General features: G+C 47.3%; 1 protein-coding gene and 1 long non-coding RNA gene across 3 annotated transcripts in view; one reads left to right on the forward strand and one right to left on the reverse strand.

Annotated features, from left to right (window-relative positions):
- ALPK2 (alpha kinase 2) overlaps positions 1-12,999 on the reverse strand; it is a 42,929-nt gene that overhangs the window by 13,058 nt on the left and 16,872 nt on the right. Inside the window, exons 5-11 of one of the 2 annotated variants that reach the window (XM_062629332.1) lie at positions 12,762-12,889; positions 12,632-12,667; positions 11,515-11,789; positions 11,312-11,400; positions 10,596-10,813; positions 9,758-9,806; positions 5,232-5,994 (exon numbers count right to left, since the gene is read on the reverse strand). In XM_062629332.1, the coding sequence (XP_062485316.1) occupies positions 5,760-5,994; positions 9,758-9,806; positions 10,596-10,813; positions 11,312-11,400; positions 11,515-11,789; positions 12,632-12,667; positions 12,762-12,889 (1,030 nt within the window). In that variant the 3' untranslated portion in view covers positions 5,232-5,759. Of the gene's footprint in view, positions 1-5,231; positions 5,995-9,757; positions 9,807-10,595; positions 10,814-11,311; positions 11,401-11,514; positions 11,790-12,631; positions 12,668-12,761; positions 12,890-12,999 lie in introns of those variants that run through there. The other variant, XM_062629333.1, reaches the window with a different exon arrangement.
- On the forward strand, positions 205-3,172 carry LOC134169108 (uncharacterized). The gene is made up of 2 exons (XR_009966770.1): positions 205-1,664; positions 2,938-3,172. It is a non-coding gene; the product is annotated as an uncharacterized LOC134169108 (long non-coding RNA).

Genomic DNA, 12,999 nt, shown 5'->3' on the forward strand with positions numbered 1-12,999 from the left:
GCTCTCCCTCTTGGCACACAGAACTGGCTCCATTCCTCAGGTTTCTGTTTCACTCTTTCTATCCTCCACATTTTACGTAAGAAAACGACCAGAGGGAACTCTCCTATAGATGAAATTTCACCCTCTGGATAGTGACACCTTGGTCACCAGGAGCTATGCTCATAAAATGGAACCACGGCACCATTTAGGGCCCTTTGGAGGCCTCTGCCAGCTTCTAAGTCAGACTGAGCTTCCAAGTCAGATCATTCCACTTGGGCTCATATCTATGGATTTCAAAGGAAGCACTTGGTGCTGGGATGCCTGTGCAACGTGTGTTGCGCTATCTGTCCTTGTGTCACCTTTCGTAACATTTCAACAAACCAGTTCCCTTCTCTTTTTTTTTTTTTTCAGGAATTTCCAAATCCTTTGGCATTCAATTGCAAAGAACTGGAGCCAAACTGCAGCAGGACCCAGTGTCGCAAGGCTGTTGAGCCCCAGCTCCAGGGCAGTGCTTCACCTACCCGTTGCCATTTTGTCCTGAAGCACAACCCAGAAGTAAGTGGTGTTGCCTCTGCCATTCAAAGGAGCACATTTTAGCCTTTCTCGGCTGATTTTGGGCAACTGCTACTAGTAATTCTGTCAGCTTTACACTGTGTGAATGCACAGGTCCCTAATGGGAGACTTTTCCCCCAAACCCACAGTGCCAACTGCAAAGCAGGGCCTGCTTCAGGAGGAATTCTAAGGAGATCCATGGCAGCATTATTCATCTGTGCTTTGGGCTAATGCAAGTCTTTCTGCATCAGAATTGGAAAGGGTACAGTCCTGTCATCTACAGTAGCCGCTGACATGGCTTTTACAACTAAGGTTATGAAATTGTGCCATTAAATCCCTGAGAATTGTAAAGTATGGAGGTTTTCTAAGGGGAAAAGCTGCTCTTGAACCGGATGTGCAGTGATAAGACTGTTAAGAACCTACAAATACAGGTCCTGAAACGTGTGTGTAATACCTGGTTTGCCATCGGTGTCCAGATCAGCTCAGCTAAAGCCAGATTTTTCCCCCATCTCACAGCTGGAAAGTGAACCACACTAAAAACACGACAGCCTCTTTGGGTTCTAAAAGTTCCTGGGCAGAAAAGGCAGTAAATCAGCATTAACAATGGGAAACAGATTGGTAAAGCCCAGCATGGACAGTAAGTTAGCCCTGTGATCTGAGGTGCTGATGAAATCATCTCCCTGGAAGAGGTAAGCATCTAAGCTGAAGACTAACCATGCTCCATCAGGGTTAAGCACAACAGGCAGCTGGAAATACCCTGGGTTTTGCAGTTTTCCCTACCCTCCTATGCTCTCTCTGAGGGGACAGAGCAGATGGGGATTGCAGAGCTCTTTCCCCTGCTCAGTGTGACTAAAGGTGACTCTGGCCCTTGCAGTGAGGGCCGTCTCCCTCCCCCAGATCAATATTTTAATAGGACTTATCAGAGAGAGAAGGAAATGTTTACTTTCAAAGCTCAGGATCCCATAAAGGGAAGGGAAAAGTGGCCCCTGGGAGCAGAGCTTTCCACAGCTCCCCACTGCTGGTGACTCCCAAAAGGAACCCAGTTCCTCCAAGGACCCCCCAAAGCTGCAACAGCACCTCAGTCCTGCCAAGCCCTAAGGACACACCAGAGAATCACTCGGCAGCTGGCTCAGGTAAGTGCTTCCTGTGCTCAATTCCTGTGAGGAGAGGGAAATGCTAAATGGAGGAACAAAAATCAGCAGTGCAGGTGAATTGTGACTGCTGAGCTGACCGCAAGTGTGGTCACACTTCAGCAGGGATACAGGAATCTTCCACGTCTGGATATACAGAAGGGACAGGTTCTGGGATCCATCAAGATGCTTCTTGAAAAACCTCCTTGTTCTTCACAGCTATCTGCTCAACAAGAACATTCCAGTCACCCTCTTTATACCAATGAGTAGCAGAAGAGAAGGAAAAGCGGATTTAGTTCCTCTTCTCTGATGTTTCTGCTTTCTCCCTGCACCAGCCTGTAACTTCCCCATTGTGCCAGGGTTTTTTCTCCACTGCAGTACTAAAAACTAGTGGCCATTCCCTTTCTTTTATTACCTTTTGTCTTGGGAAGATTCCTGTTGAATTGCTGGAAGCGTCCATGCAGTTGCAGAACTAGAAAGGTGCCTGCTTGCAGCTGCACCATACCTGCTGTCACACACATTTCCCAGTGAAGCTTCTCACACTGTACCTGCCAAGACCTGTCAGGCTGCTCCTCAGGGATTAAGTAGCATCTTACCTGATCACTGCTCTGCTGAAGAGAGGAAGCTGAGTAAAACGTGTCTGAGGAAAAGTAAGGGGAAAGAACACTGATGTTGGGATGAATTAGAGAGCGGTGTACTGTACTTGTGCTCCTTTGGCTTCTGATGCTGAAGAACAGAGTGAGCTGAATCTCTGTGTGACACAGCACCAGGGCAGCTTCCTTTAAGAGAGCAGGCTTCAAGACAGCAGGCTTCGTTACAGCTATCAGTTAGTTACCAAAACTCCTTTGCTATTCCTATTAGTGAACACTCACTAGCTGACTTGCACCTTCCCAAAGCTACATTCTCCCTGCACAGGTCAGTGTTTCTTCCACTTAATATCCAGTGTGATCTTGCACGGATGCTCACACTGGCTGACAGTCTTTATAGACTGAGGGAGAAGGGGATACATGGTGGAGTAAGATACAAAGGCCACTACTCTCACCCAAGCTCTGGTTTCTATTCTCCTGCCTTCCCTGTGCTCCTGTTTCTCTTCTCTGCTTCCCTGCAGTACTCAGACGTGGTGGTGACACATAACTGAATACCCATAGCTCTGAAATGCTGGTAAAAACAAGTATAGGGAGAACAAATACAAACTCTAGCATCAGGATTCCTCCCTGATGAGGCTCCTGCTGTACCGGGTGTAAATCTGCATAACCATGGTCTTTATGCTCTGCAGGTCTCTGAAGCCCCCCGCTGAGGTCTGCCATGTACCTATAGCACTCCTTCCATGGCCTAAGGATCTCCTACCTCCAGAGCTGTGGAGTGTGACAATGGTGTTTGTGTCCAGTCTATCAAACGCCATTATCACACTAAATAGCTACTGGTGGACAAGACATCAGTTCAGAGCAGGGCGTGAGCAGCAGCAATGGGCTCTCCACCACTACGAGGAATAAATGACCTTCCTACGTGCATGTCAACATGACTTAGCCCTTTCCTTTCTGAGCAAAGCTGCAAAGCACACAAGTAACACAAGGAATCACCATGGGAATCAGTGGGGTTCTGGTTACCTCTGGAACCATGGGAATCAGTGGGGTTCTGGTTACCTCTGGAACACAAGGCCAGCTTGGGAATGCTCACAGTTTCTCATAGAAGTCCTCCTGAAAACACTGCAAAGAGTAGGAAGCATCTGTAGGAGCTTACAAGGGGTTTAATGAAAGCCAAGCACCAGCACTGCCCTGGGAAGCCAAAATCCCATTGAATAAGCCAAGGTTTAGGCTCACAGAACACTGTGCTCTGATTTGCAGTGAGGGGGAACCTCCTAGACTCCACCTTTCTTCTGCCTTGCAGTGCTTGTCACTTTGCAGAGCAGCTCTTGCCAAAGGAAGAAGATAAAGCTTCCTCCCCACAGGAAGAAGAAAGACTTGTTGCTTTCTTCCCTCTTCCAAGCCTGCTGTCCCAGGCAAACACCAGCCACAGAGACAGCTGTCCTTCTCTAAGTGGGAGGACAGAAGAGAGCACCACATGCTCCTGGTCCCTCTAACATCATTCCAAGGGATATAAAGTCTTTTTTGAGAGAGACTGCTGTCCCCTCTCCCTGACACCATCCTTCCAGTACACACTGACCCGCTGGCCTCCTCCTTCCTGCCCCAGTTTTGCTGTCAGGAGCAATAAATACTGATCTTGGATGGACAGATGGATAGGAATATCCTGGTGTTAGTAAATTCTCTTCATATCACGACTCAGACACATCAGTAGGGAACTGAGGGTGTTTTAAGAGGGGCCTGCACTGCCATGGAGCTCCTGGCTGTGGAAGCAGACAGACAGGAGGACAGGACAGACAGGGGTGACAGGGGACAGGGTAACAAGCAAACAAGTAAGAGGCAAAGACTTGCTTCTCCACTTGCCTTACACACACCAAAGCACAACCCTATGAGAACCCTAATGGAGCAAGGTTTTGCAGCCTGTGGAGATGGCTCTGACCTGAGTTAATCAGTGAAGCACCTTCTGCTTGTGGGAGCTACTAATGTGTAGTTGTCCCGGTGTAATTGCACATGTAGCTGAACTCCAGGGCAAAGGCTGAATCTTAACAGCACCACATGACATTGTTGGAGCTGAAGCTTTTGTTCTAGAACAGAGAAATGGCAGCTTTAAAGCAGCCTATTGCCAGGGGTTCCTATTTGCCTTCGCCATTATCACCATTTAGGCTTCACACTGACAGGAATCCAGGGATGGTGACTCACACAGTGGTTTAACACATCAGTAATGCAGCATGTCTACTCCCAGCATTCAATAAAGTCCTGAGCACCCATTTTGTCTGGGTGTGTGACTATTTAATCCAAACATGATGGCTTGTCATTAGATAGGGCTCCACTTCCACACCTGCTCTCCAAGATCAATAATAGAGGATGAAGATCAGCTTCTGAGTACACATGTCAAGTCTAGTTGGAAGAGAAACAACAGACATCCAATCCCTCAAACCAGAAACACAACCAGAATGTGGTCTGGGTTCAGAATCACAGAACCATGCCAACGCCCAGTGTTTGTGTGCTCTGTTACACACGGCATCTTCTATAGCCACCTCCAGTGTACTCACTGCATCCTCTGATGTGCATCCTTCCCTCCTCTGCCTGCAAATCTCCATGTAAGCTACACTCAGGTCAATGGGGTTCAGTATCCTTCTCCAGCTCTGGCCTAGGCATCCTGGATGAATCATTTCTCTTCAGCAGAGAGGTTCTGTCTCTAAGCCACACAGAGAAGCCATGGTACTTCTAGTTGGAAGTGCTGTGAGGTGAAATACCCCCGTGGGTAAAGGTTTATTTCAGCTGGTAGCTGTGTGACAATATGCAGAGTCCATACCTCTGCCCTACAGCAGTGCTGTCATGGGGTTAACTTGGACTCAAGGAAGCTTGAAGGGAAAGCAAGGAATTCTCTGGAGAATCACACAAGTTGCCCATCTTTAAACTGATGAAACCATTTAGTGAGGACCTTAAATATGCTAACTAATGGGGAATGGGAAAGAAGACAGATACCTCTGGTCATGAATGGCTTTGTCTTGTATTAAAAGACATGTAAGTGGGAGAAACAATTACAAGGGGGGGATTAAAGTGGGATTACAATACACAAAGATCTGGGAAAGAAAACAAATTCTCCATAGCAGCCTGAGCAACAACACTGTGCAAAACTTGGAGTAAGTGGCAGCTGAAACACGTGGATGTTTTCAAGCAGCTGAACCCACAGGCTCACAGACACAGACACAAGGAAGGGAAGATGTTCTCCAGTGACACGTCCAGTCTCAAAATGTGCAGACACCAAGTCATAGAAGGGCTGTATGATACTCCAGGCGGATGGCTTAGTGTGTCTTCAAAACCTTGCCTGGTGTTAAATCCCCAGTGCCACGACCATGGAATCAGCTCCTTCCTTTGCTGCTGGCATCAGCATGAGGGTGACTCCAGGATTACATCAGGAGGCAAAAGCCTGAAGCTGTCCCCCCCAGGTCATTGGTGCCCATCACTACTACAGGTCCTCAGGAGGAGGTTCCAGAGTGTGGGACAGTGCAACTCAGTGCTCTGAAGCAATGAAGTCTCTAGGTTCTCGGGCTTTCTTGGGCACTATTTTCTTCATAGATGATGAGTTTGGAAGGGTTTTGCTTTTCATGGCTGTTGCTTTCCTCTGTTTCTGGTGAGAGGCTCGGAGGGATTTCAAGCCCAGCATCTCACAGTACTTATTGCACTGGTGGAGGGCTCTGAACTGCTCAATGAAGGAAAAGGAGCAGTTGCCTTTAAACCCTTTGTATCTGTAGCAACAAAGAAAAGAAAAAGCCAGATGGGATTTCAGAGGTCATTTTCTGCATAGGGAGGCAAAGCATGCCTGATGGTCATGAGCAACGGGAGAACACCAAGCACTGCTGTTTCTGCCACAGAGAAACAAACCAAGCCATTGCAAGGGGAAGGAAACCAGGCAACAAGCAGCGGCAGAGAGGGAAAAGGATTAAAGAGCCGAAGTCCTGTACTCCCTGGCTACTGTTCTTCATTCCAGCTAGCTGGGAATGCAGCTGTCTGCTGGCTAGCTTTGTCTCAGTAACATAGAAATGAATTCTATAACTAGAAGCAGTTCTCTTGACCACCATGAAGTGACAAAGCTGCTGCACGAGGTGTTGTCAGAACCGCAAGCTGTTTCCATCCAAGCATGTACCTACCCCGTGTGCCATGCTCCTCTCTCACAGACTTGACTACCAGGATCCCTTTCCAGTGCATGTTCGACCCTATTCTCCTGGTCCACTGGACACACAATGCCCTCAGATGTGAGCTGTGAGTTATCACTGCACAAACCCAACAAGCTTTAGCACTGAAATAAACACAACCTGCTCACTGCAGCATTCCAGAGACCTTCCTTCCTCCTGCAGGCTGCAGAGTGCTAAAGAAAACGCTGCTGCTCTGAGAAGGTGAAGCTCTTTCTCAGAGCTAAGGATGGTGCCAACGGGGAAAAGATAACAAAATACCTTGCAAAAGGGAATGGTGTCTGCCTCCATTTATATCTAACTGCCCTATTCTGCATCTCTAACAACCAGGTTGTGAGCCTGCTCCAGAGAAACTACTCAGCCAACTGCCATAGGCAGCCAGATGAACCCCAAAGGGCTAAGAGGTTATTTTCCTCTCCTCTCCAAGTAAGGTTTGTGCTGGTTTACCCGAAGGATGCTGAAGTGGGGAGCTACTGCTGAGCTCAGCAGGGCATGAACTGTTCTCTCCCTCCTTTGGAGAAATAATAGACTTGAGGCTTTATCCTTGAGCTCCTTTACCAGAGGAGCTTCAGGTATGTATGCTCCTAAGCTCCAGGGGCAAACCTGGCTGTGCTCAGCAAGAAAACCTCTTGATACCACTGCTCCTGGCTCCAGGAACCAGCTAAAGCAGAGCTGGTGGCTTCTTCATGTGCTTTTCCCATGCTGTTACATTCTGAGAATACTCATTTCCTTGTGGAAATCATCTTGGAATGAAAAGGTTGAGCTTTTCTCATGCAGTGAATACAAGTCTTTCTAAATGCCTTTCCTACCTGTATTTGGAACTTCCTGTGTGTCTTTGGAGGAACATTTTAACCAGGAGCAGAAACAGTAGCTGAGAGGGTACTCTGAGTAGGAGACACTTTAAACGTACAATTGAAGGCTCTGCTAAACTAACCACAGCTTTAGAACTCAACAAGTGCAAAAAATAGCTGCAGTAAGGGCACAACAATCTTGTGAGCAAGACACAGACCATGTGAGGGGTTTTATTCCCTAGCTTTGCTCCTCAGTGAGCCATCCCCACTTCCCTTCTCTTAACACAAGTTTGCATCTGTCCTTGCGGCTCCAGATGTGCCCCAGGTAATACTCCTGCCCTTTGGGAGCTGAGAGGATGAATGAGCCTGCTTTGACTCTGCAGGGTGCAGGCACCCCAAGGAAATCCAGCCTACAGATGTGAGACCAGGGGCTGGAACAGCGCTTCCAGGGCTTCCACAGACCCCTCCAGATGTGCTTTGTCCTCACAGACCTGGTGCCCACAGCCTGTTGTAATCTGGCAGGACCTGTGAGCTTGATTCAAAGCACCCTATAGCTTGTGGTATGTGTAAGTGGGGAAGGTCTCCATTCTACCCACCCTTCCAAGCCTTGAGACACATGAGTGTGTTATTTTGCACAGCACACACTATTACTCACTGACTAGATGACTGATAATAAAACCTGGACAGAATTCCATCCCCTAAACCTGACCCAAACCAAATCTTCCTTAAACCTGAAGTGTTGGATTTGGCCCCAGGCTCAGCCTCTGCGTTCAATGGCTCTTGGTGCCATGTGGAGTTCAACTAAATTCACCAGTGCCCTCAAAGCAGCCTGTCAGGTCCCCATGTGGTAAACACCACTCCCACCAAACACCATGACCGTGGGTCACCGTGCTCCTGAGTTCCTCCTCTTTGTGCCTGGATAAATACCCGGGCACTTCTTGCTTGCCAGAGCCAAAGCCTCTACCACAGACCTCGTTCAAAGGAGTGCCGCTTGTCCCAGCGCTCCACTGAAATCCCTGCCAGGCTGTGCGGTTCCTGGTGAGGCTTTGCCCTCTGCTGACAGAAGCTGTATTGCAGCTCCTGCAGTGCAGGAATCACTGACCCTTCGCTCCGGGTTCTTTCGGTTTTCAGCTCACTGGTAAAACACACATAGGAAGGGTAAAAGAGCAGAATAACTTGGGAGAGCTCCTCAAGGACCACAGAAGCATCCCCCAAGGATATTGCTGCTTTGCCTTGATGGGACTGGCCGGGTTTAGAAGAACTGGAGGTAAGAACCTGGCTGTGATCACTGAGGTTCTTCCCCTGCAAAGTGGGTAATTCCTGGTAATTTCTATAGCAATTACACCAAAAATCACTTGGAGATCTTAAAATCACACCAGTATCACACTGTATTTTGTGGCTAAGTAGGACTCTGCCTGTTCTCCCAACAGCGCCAGGAAATATCTGCTGTCTTGCAGCAATGTCATCAGCTAAACGACAGCCAAAATGACACTCATTTTAAGAGGTTGCTCAGGAAGGGAAATGATATTCCCTTATAGATGATCATAGAATCCTTCCTACAGCTTGCACTGCATAGTCATTTCTAACTGCACCTCCTCTTCCCTAGCCAATATGTGTTTCTGTAGGAGGAATTGCCCACAGTGAGCTGGACAACCTCATCCATTAAAGCACTTCCATAAATCTGATCCCAGGCAAGTGTTGCCTAGATAAAACTTTCATGGCTTGTGTTTTATAAGTGGATGATGCAACTTCATTTAACCTGCTTTCACTTTGGCTCCACAGCTCAATGGAAGGATTGAATGGATGCCAGCTGCAAACATTAAGGATTTTCCCAGATTAATAATGTAACAAATACTGTGAGGTTCTTCTCCTTTAGTATAAATACTAAACTGGAATCAGTTTCTCAAAGCAGAACATGAATTTGAAGGCATTGACCCCCCTCCTCTGCCCCTTTCCAGCAGCACTGCCTGTTCCTGTCAATGGCTCCTTTGGCCTGTGGTGTAACTAAAGCTTTAATCAACAGACTTAAGAGAAAGTTAGAAGATTAAAGGGCTATAGGTTTACACAAAGGCTTAAATCACCCATAAAGACCTGAAGCCATTGTAAAACTACCAGGAAACAGATCTGCTTAAGTATCCTGAGCTGGAGCCAGTGCTGGCCCTGCTTTTCCAGCCCTGCCTCCCTCCAGCCAATGGACCACCAAGCAAAGTGCCTCACCTCCTTGTAAGCCAGCAGAGACCTCGATTTCATGCATGAAGCACCCTTTGAACAAGCATATTTTGAGGGAGGCACGGAGCAAAAGAAAAGCCCAACCTACAGTGCAGCCCTTTTAGAACAACATGAATGTGTTTCCCCCATAGGTGGTTCCCACAAATATGATCCAAAAGGAGTTAAAAGAGTCAGATGAGGATGCTTTTCTTCCACAACGAAGCAAGAATAGCTTTCAGTGCAGCCTCCCCCAGCACGCACTGAGAAGAGATTGATGTGCAAAGCAAAGCCATGCTGTGAAGAAAGCATTTTGCACTCACCCTTTGGCCAGTGTTGCTATGCCAACGTCGGTTAACTTCATTCCTACACCTACAAGCAGCAAGGAAACAGAGAACTTGTGTTACACTGGAACAGCACCAAATCTAGAGGCATTAAATATTGCTCATTGATTCATGGCTTGCATTATTTGTCACCATTTTGCCTAAGCATCTGAAGGTACCCCAGTAAAACCAGGATCTCTGTGCTCTGTAGCACTTGCAGTTCCTAGAGGTCAGTCTCAGACCAACAGTTCACAGACAGTAGGTGATAAGTAGAGTGCAACTTGTGCTCTGTGCAGGCAGTCCGTGGGGTAAGGAGGATTACACTTTGGTTTTAAGGAACAGACACAATCTCTGCTGACACCTGCCCTGTGTATATTTATTTATGGGCTTTGTGTGTTTGATGTTTGCAAACTCAGACTAAAATGTTCTCAACTGCTTATTTGTTTTGCCAATCAAATAGCAATAGTCAGGCAACCTGATTTTCACTTTCTGGATGCAAGAGCCCAAACCCTTTCTCATTCATTATCTCCAAACACTTGGGGTTTTAAACCTGTCCCTTTGTTGACTTGTTTCTAGGTGAAACCCAGTGCTGAAGATGCAGCTTTCTGTGCAGGAAAATGATGATCTCAAGACCATTAAGCATTAAGAAATGTGAGGAAGCCATTTCTTCTCCTTCCTTCTCTCTTTGAAGGCTGGAAAAGAAACCATCCTCCCTCTGCCTCCTATCTTTTGTTCCAACCTGCATGAGATGCTGCATTAAACAGGCACAGACACACTGCAGTGACAGGCATTGCCTCGGAGAGGTCACCAGCCTGTACCATGCACTCACGTAGCTCACCTTGCAGGTCAGTGACAAGCAAGCTCCCATTGGTCTTCTCATAGACCCAGTGCTGGAAGGTGCAGCACTTCTGGCCAGCCTCGGAGTCCCTCCTCAGGAAGTTCACTTCCTTGCCATCCCTGACGGAGTACTTCACAAACTCCCCAACCAGCTCCTCCTCCACTGTCGCGTAGGGGATGTTGTTGGCAGGGCGATGGACAAGGAAAATAGGAATGATCCTGAAAGCAAGGGATAAGACTAGTAAAATCCAGAGAGTTCTGTCAATGAAGGAGTAAGAGACAGAGTAGCCAGGCATCTCAGAGAGGGAGTAACAGCTAAGTCTAAACCACAACAGGAGACGTCTGGGTAGGGCTGGTACCTCCAGAACATAATCATGTTATCCTCTATGGGCTTATTTCTCTTGGTTACCAAAGTCTTATGTCTTGGATCAACAGTGCCAAAGGGGTAACCGCTGCCACACTACCACAAATACCCTCCTCTAAATGTATATCAAAACAGGCCTTTTGCCTGCTACTTATTGTCTGTGCTCCTTATTACCCTTCTCTCATGGGAATGGAACCTCTCTCAGCACCCTGATACTCGGTATTATGCAGGTCATGACTCCAGCTGTAACACTGTCCTCAGAATTCCTCTTTCTTCTTTAGGACTTACAGGGGGCAGCTGCGGCCCAGGACAATACATATGTGTAGATGTATATAAAATAGATATATACTCACTCTGGTACTTCTCCAAAGCCTTCCAAGGGTTCAGCTTCAGCTGCATAGATCTTTGCATATTCTCTTGCAGTATTCTGGACATAGCACTCCTATGTTACAAAGAGATACATCTATGGAATATTACTCCACACATTAACAGATGAGCTGTTTGAATATTTGAAGACTGCTTTCCCCACGATTCCTGCTGCCAAAGGAGAGCTTACCTGCAGTGCAAGGTTGTAGTTCTTTTCCACCAGATCATCCTGACTCTTGGTCCCATAGGTGATGGCATTGTGCACTTTGAGCACACAGGGGTGCCCAGGGCTGAACACTGGCACAAGCCCCTGCATCACTCTGCTTCGGAAGGCTTTCCTGTGCATGCCTTCTCCAAAGTGAAGCTCTTCTGTGGCTATCACTCCACGCAGGTTCCCTCCAAAATAGCTGTCACTGATGAAATCCTCTCTGAACATGAGCTGCATGAACTCAATTTCCTCCATACCTACAACACAAAGCCACTGTGATCTGCACAGCATCCTCCTTACAGCCACAGGGTGGGCATGGAAGAACAAACACAGCCCTCCATAGCAGGAGGAAAATGCTCAATGGAAATAGAGCACATGGCCTAACCTGTGCTAGTAAGGGCTTGGAACCCTGCTCTACACGTACCTTGTTGCTTCTACCATCTAAAGCCAGCATGGAGAAAGGTGGCTCAGAAGGAGAGAATACAGTGTAGCAAAGGGTTCAGATGACAAAAGCTGCCAACATGTTCACTCAGCTGAAAGAGTCTTGTCCTTATCCAGTATGGCCATAATGGGAACACCTTTCCCAGTACCAGCCACACTCACTGCATCAGCTCCAGTGCTGCAGGCTGGCATTTAAAGTGGCTCTTTTCAAGGAACATCAGTGAAGAAGCTGAATAAGACAGCAAAGGTGTGTGCTACCCAGCAGTGAAGGCTTTGCAGCTCCCTCTGGTTTGGATTCCCTACACTACTGCACATTGTTGAGAAATGATAAACTCAGTTGCAATGCACAGTCTTTAGCTGCAGCACAGCAAGACATTAAACACAAGTTAACATAGAGGGAAAGCATTCCAAAGCTTTATGCCCATCTTTCTCTTGGAGTATAGTTACAGAGCAGGTGAGCATGTGTCCTCATGTACTTGGTGTGTGTCTGCATGACATGAGGGGATGCTATTGCACTGCTTGCTGCACTAACTGAAGCTCCACGGCTAAGTGCAAGCCAACAGCTTGTCATGGTGGGTGCTCCAGCACCTGCACAAGCCACTGCATCCTACATGAGGGTCTTTCCCCTCCAAAAGTACCATGAATTCAAGTGACTTACCTTCACAGCTCTGGAAACTTGAGAGATGTTCCAATACTACAAGGAAACAATGAAACACGTTTTGTAGTAATATTATGAATGAGAACTGCCACTGTCATTATTATTCCTTACAATGATAAATGGGATTTACCTTCTGAAGTCAGATTAAACTCAGCAGTCACCTTCCCATACATATTGTTCAAGCAGCAGTAATACATTCCCTGGTCTTTGTTACTGGCTTTAGCTATTGCCAATGAGACAGGAGAGTCATCCTGGGCACTGGAACAGAACATGGTCATTTCCCACATCAATGCTTCTAGAAGAGCTTCCCTGATTATCCCATGTATATTTCCCAAAGAAGGAACAGTGCTTGGGTCCACACCAGTTAG

Source organism: Pezoporus occidentalis, unplaced genomic scaffold, assembly GCF_034315485.1.
Source record: "Pezoporus occidentalis ecotype Australia unplaced genomic scaffold, CSIRO_AGI_Poc_V1 ctg330, whole genome shotgun sequence".
NCBI lineage: Eukaryota > Metazoa > Chordata > Aves > Psittaciformes > Psittacidae > Pezoporus > Pezoporus occidentalis.